The sequence below is a fragment of the Microtus ochrogaster genome, chromosome 18, assembly GCF_000317375.1.
Source record: "Microtus ochrogaster isolate Prairie Vole_2 chromosome 18, MicOch1.0, whole genome shotgun sequence".
In the NCBI taxonomy this organism is placed as follows: Eukaryota; Metazoa; Chordata; class Mammalia; order Rodentia; family Cricetidae; genus Microtus; species Microtus ochrogaster.
The window spans coordinates 46,769,800-46,787,632 of NC_022020.1; the positions used below are offsets into that span (position 1 = coordinate 46,769,800).

The window sequence follows — 17,833 nt, forward strand, 5'->3', positions numbered from 1 at the left end:
AGAGAGAGAGAGAGAGAGAGAGAGAGAGAACTCTAAAAGAGAAAGTATACTTCACACTTGGGTTAACATTCCAGGCACATGACATGCTTGTAATCCCAGCATTTAGGAGGCAGGAGGATTGTGAATTTGAGCTATGTCTCTCTAAAGACAAACAAGCAACAAACATCAACAACAGCCACAGACAAGGTCTGGGGATGCTGCTTTGGGGTACCATCCCTACATCCCTTTGCTCCGTTTAATCCCCAGTGCTATCAAAAGGGAAAAGCTCTTACCATTTTCATTTAAGATTGTGTAAAACACCTCCCCCTCCATCACCTATCTCTGATGGCCATCTCCCGACCCCTGGGGCATCCATTCAGGAACTGCCTCTCAGTCCACTGAATTTATATATGAGTCTGAAGGCTATGAACACTCAAGGGCTCCACACTGAGTTGTACTCTAGGCCGCTGTCACACACCCAGTGATGCTAGCTATGGCTTCCAGTGAGAAGGGAGCTTACAACCCTGTTGTCTACTTCTTCATCTTCCCAGACAGACGTGTATCAGACCTGAGCTCAAACATCTTTTTTAGAAAGAACGCCACACAAATGGATGGAACTAGAAAACACCATTTTGAGTGAGGTAACCCAGACCCAGAAAGACAATTATCACATGTACTCACTCACAAAGCAAAGAAAACCAGCCTACAAATCATAATCCCAGAGAACCTAGACAACAACGAGGACCCTAAGAGAGACATACACGGATCTAATCTACATGGGAAGTAGAAAAGGACAAATCCCCTGAGTAAATTGGGAGCATCAGGACCATGGGAGAGAGTTGAAGGGGAGGGGAGAGGAAGGGAGGGGCGGAGAGAAAAATGTAGAGCTCAATAAAAATCAATAAAACAAAAAAAGGAAAAAAATAAAAAAGAAAGAACGCCACAGCTTTACATTTTGCCTTTTCACCAAACGACATAATTTGGAGAAGATTCCAAACCAGCGGGTGAACTTCCGAATCATTTCAACAGCTGTGTGGCTTCTATTGTGTAGGAGGATCCTAATTGTCTCAGTCAGCACCCCCACCCCGACTGTCAATGACACAGAGAAGGATGGGCAACCCTAGGCTTGTGAGAACTGGTCCTTGGCTAACAGGACATAGCTTCCAGAGCCAGCCCTAGGCTGCAGGCCCTTCTTTTAAAAGCTGAGCAATTTAGGGAGCTCTGGGCTCCTGGGAGCTTTGCCTCTCTGTTCCCGGTAAATGAGGTGTGAAGAGACGGCAAATTTGCAGCCTTCAGAGTGCAGAAACCAACTGCTGTCTCTCTCACTCCAGCCCCAGGGAACACTATTGTCTTAGACTGCAGAGCAGGGATGTCAGTCGGGGGCCAGCACTGAGTGGGCACGGCTGTGCACCTCATGGGACCCCTGTAACGACCTAGCACAGTCTAAATAAGGAAAAAAGAGGTTCAGAGAGGCATAGTAACTTGCCCAGGTACCGTCACACAGCCAGTTTGTGGCAGAGACTGGCGCCACCGGCTCTTGTAGCACTCTGGTTTGCCCAGCAATGGATGTGAGGGCTGGAACAGGGAGAGGGACCAAGCTAACACACAGAGGTCCTCAGTCTTTACGCCTAGTCCCCTTTCAGTAATGTTGGGGGTCTTGGTGTGGTCAGCCCATTCCCCTTGCTTTTGTTAAAGTCTGTGCTCAGGGACTGAGGTTGAGGTGGTGGTTCCAGGAATCCAATAGGGACAGAGGGGTGGTGAGCAGTGAACCCCGTGTAACCAGTTGCTTTGGCCCTGTCCACAGTCCGGCTCCATGACAGCATCTCTGAGGAGGGACATCACTACCTTATCTTCGATCTGTGAGTCTTTTCCACACACACCCCGTCGTGCCATGGGAGAAGGGTGTCTAGGCAGGGACGGCCCTGATGGACTCGGTCTGAGGACTCAGTCCGGGTGCTCTTAGAGTTCCCCTAAATGTCGCCGGCCACTGCCCAAGCTGTGCAAGCTGGTCTTTCTGTTTAAAACACCAGACACATTCGACCAGAATCATCAGTTTATTTTTGCTTCTCTATTTGTGGCCAGTGATGCTGCCTTGCCGCTCATGGTAGTGATATCAAGTTCCATTTTGAAATCTGGTTTGTCAAAGCAGGAACAAAATGACAGGCGTCAGTTGTTCTTGGGTGGGCGGTGGCAATCGGTGAGGATGCTGGCCTGGTCTGTAAAACAGTGGTGTTTGGGGGGCAGGCATGTTGGGGACAGGAGCACACGAGAAATCTCCATAGCTTCCACTTGATTAAAAAAACAAAAATGGGCCGGGCGGTGGTGGCGCACGCCTTTAATCCCAGCACTCGGGAGGCAGAGGCAGGCGGATCTCTGTGAGTTCGAGACCAGCCTGGTCTACAAGAGCTAGTTCCAGGACAGGCTCCAAAACCACAGAGAAACCCTGTCTCGAAAAAACAAAAAAAAAAAAAAAAGGTTTTAAAATAAACAGAAAAGGAAGCTAAGCAAAGCCAAATGGACCATGGGCTTCCAGAAGCCTCATGAACCCAATGATTGCTTCTGCGCTATTGTCCCCAATGGTCTGGACCCAGTGTGAGGAGGAAGAGGCATCAGGAAATCTGGCTATGTCAGAAAACAGGAAGGGGGTGGCAGCAGGGACATTCATGATCCAGTTCTTCCTTTGAGGGCTGGGATTCTAAGGTCCCTGGCCCTGCCCTTCTCAGATGATTTCCAGAAGGTTCCTCCAGGTCAGGTGGCATCTGGAGTCTCAGTGGAAGGGTGACTCCATGCCTGTCTCCCCAGGGTCACTGGTGGGGAGCTGTTTGAAGACATCGTGGCCCGGGAATATTACAGCGAGGCCGATGCCAGGTGAGTATCAGGTGCAGCCTAGCAGAGGCGCCTGGAGGGAGGGGGAGGGTGCCCTTGCTTGCAGCCAACTTCCCAGGGAGCCTGACCCCTCCCCTTTCTCTCCAGTCACTGCATCCAGCAGATCCTGGAGGCTGTGCTGCATTGTCACCAGATGGGAGTGGTGCACCGAGACTTGAAGGTGAGTAACCCTGGAGAGGCCCAGCCCCTTGGCTCTGCTCTCCCATCCTACCCCCATAAAGAGCACCACCCGAATCCGTTCCAACTGGGGCCTGGGGAGGGAACTCAGTAATTCAGCCAGGTCCTTTGCTCTGCATTCCCCCCGAATTCCTTTAATTTCTCCACCTTGAGGTGGGTGACTGTCTTCCCAGCTGTCAAAGCGGTCAGGTCAGGAAACTGAGTTCAGGGAGGTAGGACTACTAGGCCTAGGCCTCACGCTGCTTGTGCCAGGCAGTTGAAGTGTATCAGACTGAGGCGGCCACGTGGGTTGGAAAGGGAGCAGAACTCAGCCTCCTGCCTTGTAACTACTTGACTTTTTTTTTTTAAGTTTCTTTATTTTATGTATATGCATCACATGTGTGTGTGTGCCTATGTGCACCCCATGCATGCCTGGTGACTGTGGAGACCAGAAGAGGGCATCAGACCCCCTAGAACTGGAGTTTCAGACAGTTTCGAAATTCCATGTGGGCACTAGGACTCAAACCCTGGTCCTCTGAAAGAGCAAGCAGCCCGTGTTCTTAATCATTGAGCCATCTTTCTAACCCATTAGCTGGACTCAGCTTCCCTACAGAGGGGTTGTCATGGCAACCTCTGCCCATTGATGAGGTTGTTAAAGGAAACCACAACATCCCTGGAATACAGGCATCCTGTTTCTCTTGCTCCTTGGTCTCTGTCAGGCAGAGGAGAAGAAATCAGGGCTTGGAGACCCTCTGTACCCCCTTTCTGCCCACCTGAAGGAAAAGGATAGCATTAAGAAGTCTAGCATTATCAGTCATGGGTTATGTGACCTTACCCAATACGTATGGACCTCACGGATCTCCTTCATCAGCCTTGTGACATCAGCTCACAGAACCCTCATTTTACAGAAGAGGAAACAAACTGAGAGAGTCCGAGGGGTTTGTCAAAGGTCTGCATTTCAGTGGAGTCTGAGCAAGGACAAGGATCCCTGGCTTGCTTTCAACCCAGAGCCTGTGCCCCCCTTCCCCACAGGGTAGGTCTAGAAAGCTATTTAATCCAATTCAGCTTCTGCAGTAGCCACTCTGGGACAAGCATGCCAGGTGTCCAGGAATCTTGGACATCAGCAACTTTGCGGACGTCCTCTGGGGTAGCTCTGGCAGGAACACTCACTCTGGACACTGCCTGCAGCCCCAGTTTGAAATACAAAAGGACTTGGGAGCCCCAGAGTTATTGAGGAATTCTCAGGCTTCCCGGAGCTGCAACCCCCAGTCCCACCAGGAATGACTCCATGTCCTTTTGAGCCTGGATAACCTCCCTGGTCAGCCAGTCCCCATCCTTGCTCAGGGCACAGTGCTCTGAATAGGTTCCCTACCTTTTTCCTACTATCTTAGGCCCTACTTGAGGTCTTACCTGTGCTCCAGGTGAGTTCCCTCTACCTTGGTGACAAAAAGGTAGGCCCAGGGACAAGGTCTTAGTCCGAGGGAAGGGTGGCTTTCCCCAAGGGTCTGTTCTCGTTATGGTAACAGACTACGCTGGGGAAGAGGAAGCGGAGAGCTGAGAAGCGACCCAGATTTAGGCCACTCTGGAATCACTAATTAGTGGTACATTCATCAAATCAGGGCAGAACACTACTGAGACACAGGACATGTTGGGAACACAGGCCCTGCGGATAAAGGAGGCCTCACCAAGCCAGGGGCAAGGGTCTTATTTCTTTGTGACGTGCTATTTTTGGACCGCGAAAGGTCGGGAGGGGGTCCTGGAAGTCCGGCTGGGAAAGAGCAAGAGCCAGAGCAGACACCAGCTGTCTCTACAGAGGGCTTCAGCCCCGCCCCCAGCAGGAAGTTTGAGCACCAGGGCCTGGCACCCATCAAGCAGAACCCGAAGCACTGCTGTTTACACACCTAGACACCGTGCCACAAGGCAGGCATCTGTCCCTTTTCTCTGAAAGGAAGCCAACCATCAGAGCAGGGAAATCATTTGGCCAGGTTCCATCACAGCCCTGGCAGTGCTGGAATTGGAAGCTGAGACAAAATGTGGAACTCCATAGTCTCAGCTCCCCTTTGTCCAGAGTCTCAAGATGGTAGGAAGATTTGGGCACCTAGGCCAGAGGCAGCAGCCTTGATGCCCCAGAGGTCAGCTATGGGCATCCCCCATGTCCCACATCCAAGCCCCATTGTCTGTAAGATGGAGTCAGCCTTTGCCATGACACGCGTCATGTACTCCTTCAGGGCTCCACTTTCTCCATCTTATGAACGTGATAATATGCCCATAAGGAGCTAGCACAGACTAGAGAGAGCCCTTTGGAGGGCTGACATGAGTCTGAGAACAGGACAGGTATTTGGGAGAAGAGCAAGCCATGTAGGGAGCACAGGTAACACAAAGGCCCTGAGCTGGGGACTAGGGGACTGTTTAGAGGGGTGGAAGCAGTCACCATGGGAAACAAAGACGGATGCCTGTCCTGAGGTCCCTGGGGCCACTGGTGAGAGGTTGATAGTGGACCACAGCACTGAGCTGGTGCTAAAAGATGCAGCTGTTTTCTTAAGGAGGCTGGGCTGTGTCACCCTGGTCCATCTCAGCTCTCCCCAGCCCCAGCTCTCAGCCCCGGGGAGGCTGTGGGAGAAAGAATCTTTCTGTTGCAAAAGCTGAGGGTCTTGCCATAGTTGCACACTTGGACACAGGAACTCAAGATCCTGGATCCGGAGATTCGGGAGGGGATGAGACCCTAAACCATTCAGCCACTCATTGGGTATGCCCAGGCTATGGGTGAGGTTCTAAACTATCTCTTGGTCCCTCCTTCCCTCTCTCCCTTCCTGGCCCCGGGAAGCCTGAGAACCTGTTGCTGGCCTCGAAGCTCAAGGGTGCTGCAGTGAAGCTGGCAGACTTCGGCCTGGCCATAGAGGTTGAGGGGGAGCAGCAGGCATGGTTTGGTGAGTGGGGTGTGGAGTAGCGGGGAAGGGAGGGGCATACTCCGGGCAACATGTGTGCTCCTGGGAACCCTCAGTTCAAGATGAAACGGCCTAGAGATGGCTGTTTGGCTGTCTAGGGTTGCCCCTAGTCAGCCTCTGGCCTAGTGGGCAGTGCCTACTTCTTTCCCTCAGGACTAGGTTTAGGCAAAGGGCCATCACTGACCAGTGGTACGTCTTGTTTGTGAGGGCATGAACTTCAGGGTTGGCAGGAACTCTGTAGGGTTCCCCTGGGTGTTACAGAGAATGGACAAGCTAAGCGGCTTGGGAAAGGTCAGAACTGGATAGGCATAGAAGCCCTGGTGCTTGAGTGCAGATAATCCAGCATGTGTCAGGACTGGAAATAATGGGGCACGTTTCCTCCTTTGGGGTACTTCTTAGTGAGCAATAGTGACCAGTGGTTAAGACCCAGAATGCTTAAACTGGGTGTGATGGCAATGACCTCTAACCCCAGCACCTGGAACTAGAAGCAGAAAAATAGGGGTTCAAGGCTAGCCTGGGCTACATATGTAAGACCCTGCCTTAAAACTAAACAAAAACAAGTAAGAGCCAGAGTTCTGGGTTCAAATCCTGACTCTGCTACTTACAAGGTGTGTGGTTTTAATCAAGTCTTGTTTTCTTCATCTCTTAGAAGAGGATAGTAGCATGTCCCTCAGGGATCCCAAGACGGTAACTAATAGCAGGCATGTGAAGTGACCAGCCCAATGCTTAGCACACATCTGCAGCAACTAGTAACTACTCCTGAGGTGACTAGTTAAGATATCTAGTTAAGATATCTCGGTGTTCATTATTCCAACAGTCTTCTCAGTATTGAGAGGTATTAAAGGTAAGATCATCTAATCCTTTATCTGACAGAATAGGAAACTAAGGTCTAGAAAGTAAATACACACACACACATATATATATATATATACACATCACACACACAACATACATACATGCACATATGCACACACATGCACACACACCACATACAATACACATAGACACACCAACACAATACATGTACACATGCTCACACGCACACACACACACCACACACAATACACACACAATACACACACATGCACACATATACACAGCACACACATACATACATATAGACACAGCACACACACATACATACATGCACACACATACACACATATACCACACAATGCATGTACACACACACGCTCACGTACACACAGCACACACACACACAGAGCTTAGCCAGAGTTAGGACCAAATTTCTGTTATCTCATGAGCATCCCTTGAGCAGGGTGTGGGGTATGGGCAATGGATCAGCTCTTAAAGGACACAATGCATGTACACACACACACTCACGTACACACAGCACACACACACACAGAGCTTAGCCAGAGTTAGGACCAAATTTCTGTTATCTCATGAGCATCCCTTGAGCAGGGTGTGGGGTATGGGCAATGGATCAGCTCTTAAAGGCCACCAGCAAGTGGTAGGTAATGACTACAGGGAAGGTTGGGGCCTATAGTAAAAGGAGCTCTGTGATTGATTATTGTTGTCTACTGAGGCTCTGGATGGCAAGTAGAAGGCAGGTGTGGTATATACCTGTCTGGTCCAGACTGGAGTACAGGCCTCATCAGCTTACCAAGACCCCTGGGTTTGCACAGTACGACCCCAGCTTTGGGGCGGGGCTGTGTTCTCCAGCTCCAGGGCTATCCTCGTCCCCTCTCCTGCAGGGTCTTGCTCCAGGCTACTCACGTGCCAACCTCTGTGTGTGTGTCTGCCTGTCTGTGTGTCTGGGGAGCAGGGTTCGCAGGGACACCTGGATACCTCTCCCCAGAAGTGCTGCGGAAGGACCCGTACGGGAAGCCCGTGGACCTGTGGGCCTGCGGTAAGTCCATCCAAAGGCCTGATTGTCACCCGGACCCAGAGATCCCTCTCCACTTCCCCTCACTCTCCTGTCTCACCACCCCTATCCTGCTTCTCTCCCCAGGGGTCATCCTGTACATCTTGCTGGTTGGGTACCCCCCATTCTGGGACGAGGACCAGCACCGCCTGTACCAGCAGATCAAGGCTGGCGCCTATGATGTGAGTGTTGCTCCCCTCTCCCGCTGATGCTCCCCTTCTGGTGAGAACCAGTGGCCTAGGAGGCCAGTGCTCTCACCATTGCAGGGTGGGTAGCCCCAAGACTGACCAGCAGAGTCATGTTATGATCACATGGTAACTAATGGTTAGGGTCTAAAAATAACGGAATTTATTCTATGGAGCACTAGAAGAAGGTAGAGGCAAGGAACAGGCCCCAAGCATATTTATTTATAATTAATTAATTTAAAAAAGATAATGTCTCATGAGATCAGGGTGGTCTGAGAGTCACAATGTAATCAAGGCTTTCTGATTCTCCTCTCCCACTTCCCAAGTGCTGAGATAGTCATGTGTCCCACCACACCCGAGTCTGAGACATGCCTTTTTTTTCTTCCATATATTAAAATAACTCAGCACTTCTGTCTCGTTATTCTGAATATTTTACATGTATTATCACATAAAACCATCACCCCAATCTATGACATAGTCATAATCTATTACCCTTCAGTATACACAGAGAGAGGTTGAGGAGGAAGAGGCTTAGTGACTGGGATCAAGGTGTAGCCATCTGTGTCTGGCACCCGAGTTTCTAAGTACCTTGTGGATGCCTGAGAGGTTGGGCATGAGAACCCCTGCCTGCTCCCCTGCCAGTCAGGGGCTGGAGGATTGCAGGGGTGGCCTGGGGCAGGCTAGGCAAACCTGGCCCCTCTGCCCCTTCCAGTTCCCATCGCCAGAATGGGACACCGTCACCCCCGAAGCCAAGGATCTCATCAATAAGATGCTGACCATCAACCCGTCCAAACGCATCACAGCCGCTGAGGCTCTCAAGCACCCCTGGATCTCGGTGAGCCTTTTTCAGCCCAGCCCACTCAGGAGGTCTGGTCCCTCAGGTCTTCTCCTTCACCCCCACAGCTCCAGGGTGGGGCTGAGGGGGCCTCATCCGAGGATCTCTGGCTCCCAGTGGGTCTCAGGGACAATATAGAATTGAGGGATATTCTGGGTGGGTTGGCATCATACTGGGGGCTGGTACTGGCACTGACCCACTGGTGCCACCATCCTAACCATCCCACGCCATGTGGCAAGATGAAGGATGATCCTCCTTAAGATGTTGTCATTTCTGCTCAAATGCCATTGGGTCCGTCTGCCCTCACACGGTCCTTACCCTTTCTCCAGCACCGCTCCACTGTGGCCTCCTGCATGCACAGACAGGAGACCGTGGACTGCCTGAAGAAGTTCAATGCCAGAAGGAAACTGAAGGTAACTGGTCCCTATCTGTGACATCCCTGAACTCACTGCTTCTTTCCTTCATCAGTTTCACATGTGCTTGCTGGACAATCTTGCACACTGGTCACCAAGGGTTTGGGGGAGTGAGCAGCAGATCTGACCCCATCCCACCCTGTCTGCACTCTGGTTGAGAGGACAGACAAGCAGGACACTGCTGGGGCGTGGTGAGGGTGAGTACTGTGCCTGATGGGGTGGGAAACACAGCAGGGCAGTGGTATTCCCCGGTCTGAAGGATTCCGGGGAGGGATTTCAGGAGGCCTTCCTGGAGGCAGGGGCCTTTGAGTTGACTCTTGGGGACAAATGGGTGTAAAGTGGCTAGGGGGAGATGATCCAGATGGAGCGACGGTTTGTACAGATGTCTGCAAGAGGGAGCACTACTCTCTAGGGGACCACAGATGGTTTAAGAGAGGTTGTTTTTGTGTGCGTGGGGGGGGGGCAACATGTGACCAGACATGATACCACACTTGTGTGTGTGAGAGAGAAAACCCCAGCATGGAGGAAGAATGGGATGAGTCTATTAGAGATAGGTCGGGGGGCCTGTGACAGCCACTGTGGAATCAAAGTGGGTCCTGAGCTGAGCCTTCTCAGGTCTTGTACTCAGTAGGCTAAGAAGGCTTCTCTAGGATAGCTAGCTGTCAGTGTGTCCGACAGGGACAGCGAGGGCAGATGTGGAGGCCTTGACTCACTGGCAACTGCCTTACCTACTGCTCCCAGACCAGGAATGGAAGCCCATAGCGTCATGACCAGCACGATGTCGGGGAAACTGAGTCATTCTCACCCCACTGGCAACTGTCCCCAGAGAAGGAAGCTTCCCAGTGCGGGAATCAGGGATTCTTAACCTGAGGGGCTGTTGGATTCGGAGATGGTCTGAGTCAGGTCTTAAAGAGACACCACGAGGACCAATCGGGCCCTGGTTTCCAGCCACTCACTAACAGAAATGGCTTCTCCAAGTTGATATCCTCCTGGCTATAGTCCAGGGGCCGTGGAGGGAAGAACTGATTCTACAGCCAGATTCTCCAAGCCTAGCAGCACAAGAAACTTCTGGAGCCTTTAGGAGCCCTGTTCAAGTGTTCTTGTGTCCATTAGTTTTGTCTAGACCGTGGGACCTATTAATGTCTGCTCCTATCTCAAGAACTGGGCCTGCCAAAGCTGCTTCTCCAGGGAGAGCAGATGGGCTCTGGGCTGGAGGGTGGGGAGGGGTCACATGGAGGGGCAGGGGCTTTGGTTTGTCTCTGGAGGCCACACTGCCTGTTCTTCCCCCAATGTAACTTCTGTTCCTGCCTATGTTCCTCCCCTCACCTGTGCCTCTTCTTGGGCCCATCTTATCTGTTGCAGGGAGCCATCCTCACCACTATGCTGGCCACCAGGAACTTCTCCGGTAGGTGGTGGGGCTAGAGTCCCCGGTACATCCTGCACTGGCCTGCTGGATGCCATTACACTGTTGGGTAGCCGGGTGTCCCAGAGACAGGGCTGCAGAAGATACCACGGTCCAGGCTTTGTTAACCCATCACAATCGGCATGGAGGAAGGAAAGGAGAGATTAAAAGTCAGCAAACGGAAGCCTGGTTAGAGCTTCAGTCTGGTTTTCCAGCCCACAGCAGTGCTGGGGCTCTCAGGCCGGGCCACTAGAGGAGTAGACAGTTACTGTGGTCTAGTCCAGCAGGAAGGAGTGAGACTTTAGGAGACGCTGATGTTAGAGCCGTATACAACAGGCATTTGGCTTCAGTTCAAGTTGAACACAACACAGCAGTGGGGTGATACCCTTTCCCTTTTATTCCCAGATGGGGTGACAAAAATTTAAGTGTGCTCTGTCTCCTACCAGGTCTCAGAACTCAAGAGAGGCTGACCCTGTCTTCAGCATAGGTTTGACCAACTCAGGGCAGATGCTCTTATCCATGCTGGGTTACCAGCAACCCAGGGCAGGAGACTCCCAGGCAGGGAGGGGCCAAGTCCTGGGCATGTAGCTTCAAACAGGAGGAAAAGGGATTATTGTCAGAGCTTAACGACTCCTCTTGGCACAAGGGTCAGGGGCGGGCCAGCACCACTTCAGGCCTCTCCCTAGGGAGTCCTGGGTGCTGACTCAGATACTGACAGTGGAAGTTGCAGAGCTCACTGGAGAGGCCCTGGCACCGAGGCTGGGCCAGCACAGACAGCTGCACACATAGACAGGCCAACTGCAGCCAGGGGTCACTTCTGAGTAGGGCGCAGGCCTGGGTACCCTAGGAGGGTTTGCCTGTGTGATGACCCAGGAGAAGACCCAGCTTTAGAAGTGGGCTTCGACCATGCTGAACTCTCTTCACTCATGGACCTGGCTGTTCCTCTGGCTGAACACTGGAAGCTGAGCTGCACAGACAGGGGTTGTTTTGTTTCGCTGTTTTACAATGATAGCACCCTGGAGAACAGCAGTCTCAAGCTCAAGAACAGGGGCCCATGGCTTGGTAAGCCAGGGCTGTGTAAGAGAAGTGGGTTTTGTTTTGTTTTGTTTGAGGGTGGCAGAGGAATGCTGGAGAGATGGCTCAGCAGGTAGGAGCATTTACTGCTCTTGCATAGGACCCAGGCTTGGCTCCCAGAACCTACATGGAAGCCCACAACTGTCTGTAACTCCAGTTATAGGGGAATCTAATACTCTCTTCTGGCATTCATGGGGGTCCTGTATACATGTGGTACACATAAATTCACACAAACACACACAAATAGTTAAATAAAATTTTGAAGAAGAATTTTTGGACCTGACTTTGGTTTCCAGTACAAAAATGAACAGGAGAGAGAAAGAGGAAGGAAAAGAAAAAAGTTTGGGGAAATATATTTCTAATCATTAAGAATCAAAGATTTGGGGGCTGGGAAGATGGCTCCATGGATAAAGTGCTTGCTGGGCAATCATGAGGAACTGAGTTCAGATTCCCAGCACCCATGGAAAGCTAAATGTGTCAGCGCCTGTCTGTAATCCCGCAGATTGGCAGAGATGAGGTTAGCTGGCCAACTAGTCCCAGATTGATAAGCTACCCCGTCTCAAAACGCAAGGGGAACTGGTGGTTTAAAAAGGTTCCCCTTTAAAAAAAAAGGTTCCCCTTTTAATCCTAGCACTCAGGAGGCAGAGAAGCAGATGGATCTCTGTGAGTTTGAGGTCAGCCTGGTCTAGTCTACATAGCAAGTCCTAGACAGAGCTATGTAATGAGACCCTGTCCAAAAAAAAGGAAGAACATGACCAAGGGGGGTATCCAACATTAGCGTCTAGCATCCACATGTGCACACAGACAGACACACATCAGCTTTTTCACACACACACAATAAAGAGATTATGAAGAGAGAGAGAGAGAACAAGAGAGAGAGAGAGAGAGAGAGAGAGAGAGAGAGAGAGAGAGAGAGAAATTTCTGTGATCTTTCGAAAATTTGGAACCTGGGTATGTAGCTTAGATTGTAAATCATTTGCCTATCATGCATGAAGCTTTGAGTTCTTGTTGTTTGTTTGTTTGGTTGGTTTTGTTTTTCCAAAACATGGTTTCTCTGTGTAGACCAGACTGGGCTTGAACTTATAGAGATATACTGGTCTCTGTCTCCCCAGTGCTGGGATTAAAGGCGTGTGCCACCACGGCCAGACTGAAGCCTTGAGTTCTTCTCCAGCACCAAATAACAATCAAGGGCAGTCCGGTCTACAGAACGAGTTCCAGAATAGCCAGGACCGCACAGAGAAACCTTGTCTGGAAAAACAAAACAAAACAAACAAACAAACAAAATCAACATCACATGTGTGTGGTGGCACATGGCTGTAATCCAAGGTTCAGGAGATGGAGGCATGAAGAAGGTCACACAGTAAATAAAGGCCAGTCTGGGTCTATTCTGTAAAGAAAATAAAATCAAGGTCTGGCTACACTGGATACAAACCTGTCCAACACTGGGCTGGAGCGGAGTGTCTCCAAGGTGAACACTGTTCCCTGCTGTGCGTTCTGGTCCCACTTGCATAGTCTGGGGAGACAGATGCCATTCCTTTCAGGGTTGGCACACAGAAACGACCTCCACCCCTTAGAAGTTTCGAGAGGTCACAGGGGGAGTTATGGAGGGACTGAGAGCTGGGGCATCTGTGAGTTCATCCCTCAGAGCCCCTGGGGCATCTGTCCTATACCCTCAACGCCCTCACCCCCATCCCTAGTTCACCTTCTTGGGGCTCCCTGGAGAAGGACTAGTCATAAATGTCATAGAGGGCCAACTATATATATCCTGAATGCTGTGCTAAGCACTTCACAAAAACCTGTGTCATTTAAGGCATTTTTGAAAGGTCTGAAGTGACCGAATACCAGTCAGGGCAGGACTGGGCATTCATGTTACCTTCTGGCTCATGCCCACTGCAGTCAGGAAATGAAGTGGGGGAGGGGAATGCATGGTCCAAGCCTCTGTGAGAGCATGGCCACCACCAGGACTCAGCCAGCCCGAGAGTGAGATTCCAGAGGTTGAACTTAGGCCCTGTGCTGCTGAGAAGAAAGGCAGAGAATGAACATTCTGACAGGGGTGGGCCCCAGCAGGGGACGTCTGCTTCTTGTCACCAGCAAAATGCAGTCTGCAGCTGTCCAGAGTGAGTAGGCAGGGCTGACACATGACCTCAGCAGCAGCATGGGACTAAAATTAGAGAGGGCCGGGGCAGGTGGGGGCCAAAGCAGGGAGCTTCCAGCCCAGAATCAGGCTGCAGGCCTCTCTGAGTTGGCCACCAACAGCCCTGGTGACAGGAATCCAGAGGGAATCCCCAGGCTCACATAGCAGCCCGACAGTCCCGAGACGCATTGGACACCTCTCCAAGCCCCAAAGTCACAGGGCTATCCCTGAGATCGCTGAGAACTGGGGATCACAGGCCCGCTCTGTTGGACTGTGGAAGAGGGAGTGGAAGGTGGAAGACAAGAGGAAGGAGGAGGAAGTCTCTCCTTGGTGGCCAAGCCAGCTCTGTTCCCAGACAGCCGACCCTCCCTCTGCTACTCTGGGCCAGCCCAGCCGGCCGGCCGCTCTGCTGCACGCAAATGCTGCTCTTCCTCACCCTGTGGGCCCTGGTGCCATGCTTGGTGTTACTTACGCTCTACTTTCTCTCCTCCACAGGAGGGAAGAGCGGAGGAAACAAGAAGAACGATGGTGTGAAGGTAAGTCCCCTGGAGCCTGCAGGCCTGTCTCTGGCAGAGACCTGCTGTCAGGCCTTGGGCAAGTCCTAGCTTCACTCACGGTAACATGTCAAGTCCAGGGCCAAGCTCTGCCCAGATCACCTAGTTTGTGCTCTGGTGTCTGCCTCTTACCGTGTTTGCTGGGCGCAGACTGGGAATGACAGGTGGCCTGGGTTGCGTGGAGCTCAGTAAAGGGGGCAGATCTTGAGGAGGCTTCTGGGGCTCTACGGGACTGGACAACTGTGACAAGAGGGTCCAAAAGGGACAGAAATGGTCACTAAGGTGACCTCATCCTGCCCAAGGGTGAGGGAATGGTTGGGCTCTGAACTGTGTACACTAACATAGCCTGTAACCCATGGAGAATGGGCAGCTATTTCTCCAGGCTTTGGGATCCAGAAGGCCCTCGTCTCCACCCATGCCTGCCCCCTGTCCCCACCCCTGGTGCCCAACCTACCTCTCTCCTTACCTAACTGGCCCCTCTTTCCTCTTTCTTCTCATTTCTCGCTCTGCTATCGGGGGAGCCTAGCCCCTCTGCTCTCTGCAGCCCCTCCTCCTCCGCTATCTGATTGCCTCACGGGGTCTCATCTCTGGAGACTGCCTTATTCTGAACTCTGCACCCACTTACCCAGGACATTAGATGGTGTGAGGTCCTGAATGGCCACCCAGGCCATTCAGCGTGTGCTGGCGGCTGCACCGCTTTGATTAGAATGGCTACAGACTGCCTGGGACTGCATGGGGGAGACTCTGGGCTGGGTGTCCGGCCAGAATTGGGCTTCCCTTTTGCCCATCGCTTTTTCCACCGAGGTTCTGTTAGGTGGTATGCGGACTTGGTGATAATTTCTAAGATTTCAGCTCTGAAAACATACCGAAGAGCAGCCTTTCTCCCAAATCTAACCACTTCTCATCTTGTGTGTTTGAGGGCTGTGGCCGCATTCTGTGGAATGATGCTTGGTCAGCGACAGACTTTATATGCATTGGCGATCCTCACAGACCACAGTGGAGCCATGGACTTGCTATTGCCTAGCAGTTTTACTGTACTCTTCTCCCACTCTTTCTTCCCTTTCCTTTTTTTTTTTTTGAGGTAGGATCTCACCCATGCAGCCCGAGCCAGATTCAAGCACTCCATCTTTTTGGCCTAGCCTCCACAGGGCTGGAATTACAGGTGTGCACTGCCATGCCAGGCCCTTGCCATACTTAGACCTGCCTAGATTGGCTTAGGTGCACGGTACTTGCCGTGTATTACAGTTGCGAACTGGATTTGGTACAGTAACGTGCTGTGTGGATTTGGAGCCTAGAGATATCGTATGCCCTAAGGTCACTGTTTGCTGCCTGCATAGTGACATGATTTCTCATGATACATTTCTCAGAATATATCCCTACCATTAAGAAACACATGACTATATATAGTATTTGGTTATTAGAAAAAAGATCAATGCTTTTCAAAATGAATTCTTTGGACCCAAATATTCTGGGGAGATTCCTCTGGCAGCAGATGGAGTTGAGGGGGACTAGAAAGGGGAAGAAACAGTTTTTGAGGTCCTGGGATCCCTGCAGTCTCAACAACTTCATGTCAAAGTTATCACGGTGGGTCAAAAAATAGGGTGGGTTACTGACAGCTGGGGCTTGGCTGGTTCAAGTCCTGGCCTGTGCTTCCTTTCCTCCCTCCCACTTGGCTGGCTGTGAGGATCAGCGGGGCTAACACACATTCAGAGCGTGAACAGTGCTCGTATGCATAAGAAGCCACTGAAACAGAAATACCTTCCCTGTTTTGTGGGTCAGACTTCATTTTCTCTTGAAAACAGAGTATGCTCAAGAAAACCCTTGGACATCTCAGACAAAAAGTTAACACACGCTTGTCATAGAATTAACACACATGTTGCTGTTGGCTCTGGCCTGCCGTCTGAGTGTCCTTGAGCCAACTTTTGTTCCCAACTTGAGACGGGCACTAGAGGGACATACTACATGGGGCTGCAGGCCTAAAGCGGCTGGGGACCCTCTCCACACACAATGTCTAGTTGCTGAGTTGAGGTGCCCTGGTCTGCCTGGGTCTTGGACTGGCCCTGGCAGATTGCTGAGGAGCCACTGGGTTTGGGGTCAGGAGAGGCTCGTGTTGGGCTAGGGTCAGGACTGAATCTCCAGCTCCAGCTGCTCTTGGACAGAGGCAACAGGTAGGACTGGCCAAGGCCAGAAACTTACAGCACGATGCTCTGCTTGCCACCAGGGTGCTTTCCAGCGAGCACAACTGGCAAAAAATGTCTCTGCTTCCTTCAGGGTAAGACACACCCTAAGTGACTTCTTAGGGTGGCCTAGATGTGGATGAAGAGAAACTCAAGTGTTGTCCCTGGCCCAATCACTTCTTTATAGCTCAACCTCCTTCCTTTCCTAGAAATGAAAGAGGAGGAGTAATTTGGGTCTGGCCTGTAACTTGGGGAATGGCTGGGGGTGCCCTGCTCCTCCATGGAGTGGGGAGGGCAGCAGGCTTGGGGAAGTGACAGGTCCATTCTCTCAAACCCTCAAGTCAAAAAGTCATGGGGCTGAATGCGGGCCTCGCTGTTCCCTCTTCCCAGGGGTTGGTCCTGGTTCTGCCATCTCTACCAGGAGAGTAGAGAGCTGTTTCCAAAGGTTGGTGAGATGGCCTCACCAGAGCGACCCCTGGGATTTGCGTCATGTAGACGCACATGCAGCTTGAGGGGGAGGGGAATCTGTGCTCTTTCTACAGTTGTGTGCTGAGAGATGAACGGTTCCATGTGGAGCTTAATGGAGAGGCTATGTGGCCTGTTCTGTCACCGAGGGAATGGCTGCTCGGCCCAAGTGACAGGAACTTCTTGAGCCTTTACAATCTCTTCAGGGCTGAGACTGACTAGGCTGCTGTTCTGGATCCCTTGCTGATCTTGGAACCAGCTTCCATTTGTGGTTCTAAGAGAGGCAATTCTACCTTTGCTGACAGAGCCCCTTTCCATGCAACTCGCAAGTGCCAGGAGAGGAGAGCAATGAGGATGATGGTCACCCTCATTTGTCATTCTAGGAGAGAGAATCCCTGTCCTCAAGGAGCAGTGTCTAGCCCTGGCCTCCTTTAGGCCTCGGTTTCTGTAGGAGGCATCCACTGCTCCCTCCCCTCACCGCACTCACTGCCCTGTTGGTGTCCCATCCGTGCTGTTGTTGACCTCTTCCCCATGTCCCATCCTGTCACTGTACGTCCGAATCTGATGCAGTCTCTGCTCTGTGTTTCCTCTTCATGTTCCACCTGGAACCTTCTGGCCCATATGGGTCTCCTTGGGTTTCTGCTGACAGCTGAGCTGTATGGGCCTGTCCCCCTTCCCCACACAGTTTGGCCAAGTTGCAGCCATGGAGGGAGGCCAGCATAGAGGAGAGGAGAGCAGAG

At 51.6% G+C, this 17,833-nt stretch overlaps 1 protein-coding gene across 6 annotated transcripts in view; it reads left to right on the top strand.

The window, feature by feature from the left end:
- Camk2a (calcium/calmodulin dependent protein kinase II alpha) overlaps positions 1-17,833 on the top strand; it is a 63,646-nt gene that overhangs the window by 25,268 nt on the left and 20,545 nt on the right. For 4 of the 6 annotated variants that reach the window (XM_026783398.1, XM_026783399.1, XM_026783396.1 and 1 more), the window contains exons 4-12: positions 1,784-1,838; positions 2,782-2,847; positions 2,953-3,025; positions 5,846-5,948; positions 7,756-8,036; positions 8,752-8,874; positions 9,204-9,287; positions 10,650-10,692; positions 14,393-14,433. In XM_026783398.1, the coding sequence (XP_026639199.1) occupies positions 1,784-1,838; positions 2,782-2,847; positions 2,953-3,025; positions 5,846-5,948; positions 7,756-8,036; positions 8,752-8,874; positions 9,204-9,287; positions 10,650-10,692; positions 14,393-14,433 (869 nt within the window). The remainder of the gene's footprint in view (positions 1-1,783; positions 1,839-2,781; positions 2,848-2,952; positions 3,026-5,845; positions 5,949-7,755; positions 8,037-8,751; positions 8,875-9,203; positions 9,288-10,649; positions 10,693-14,392; positions 14,434-17,833) is intronic. The other 2 variants (XM_005356159.3, XM_005356160.3) reach the window with 1 other exon arrangement.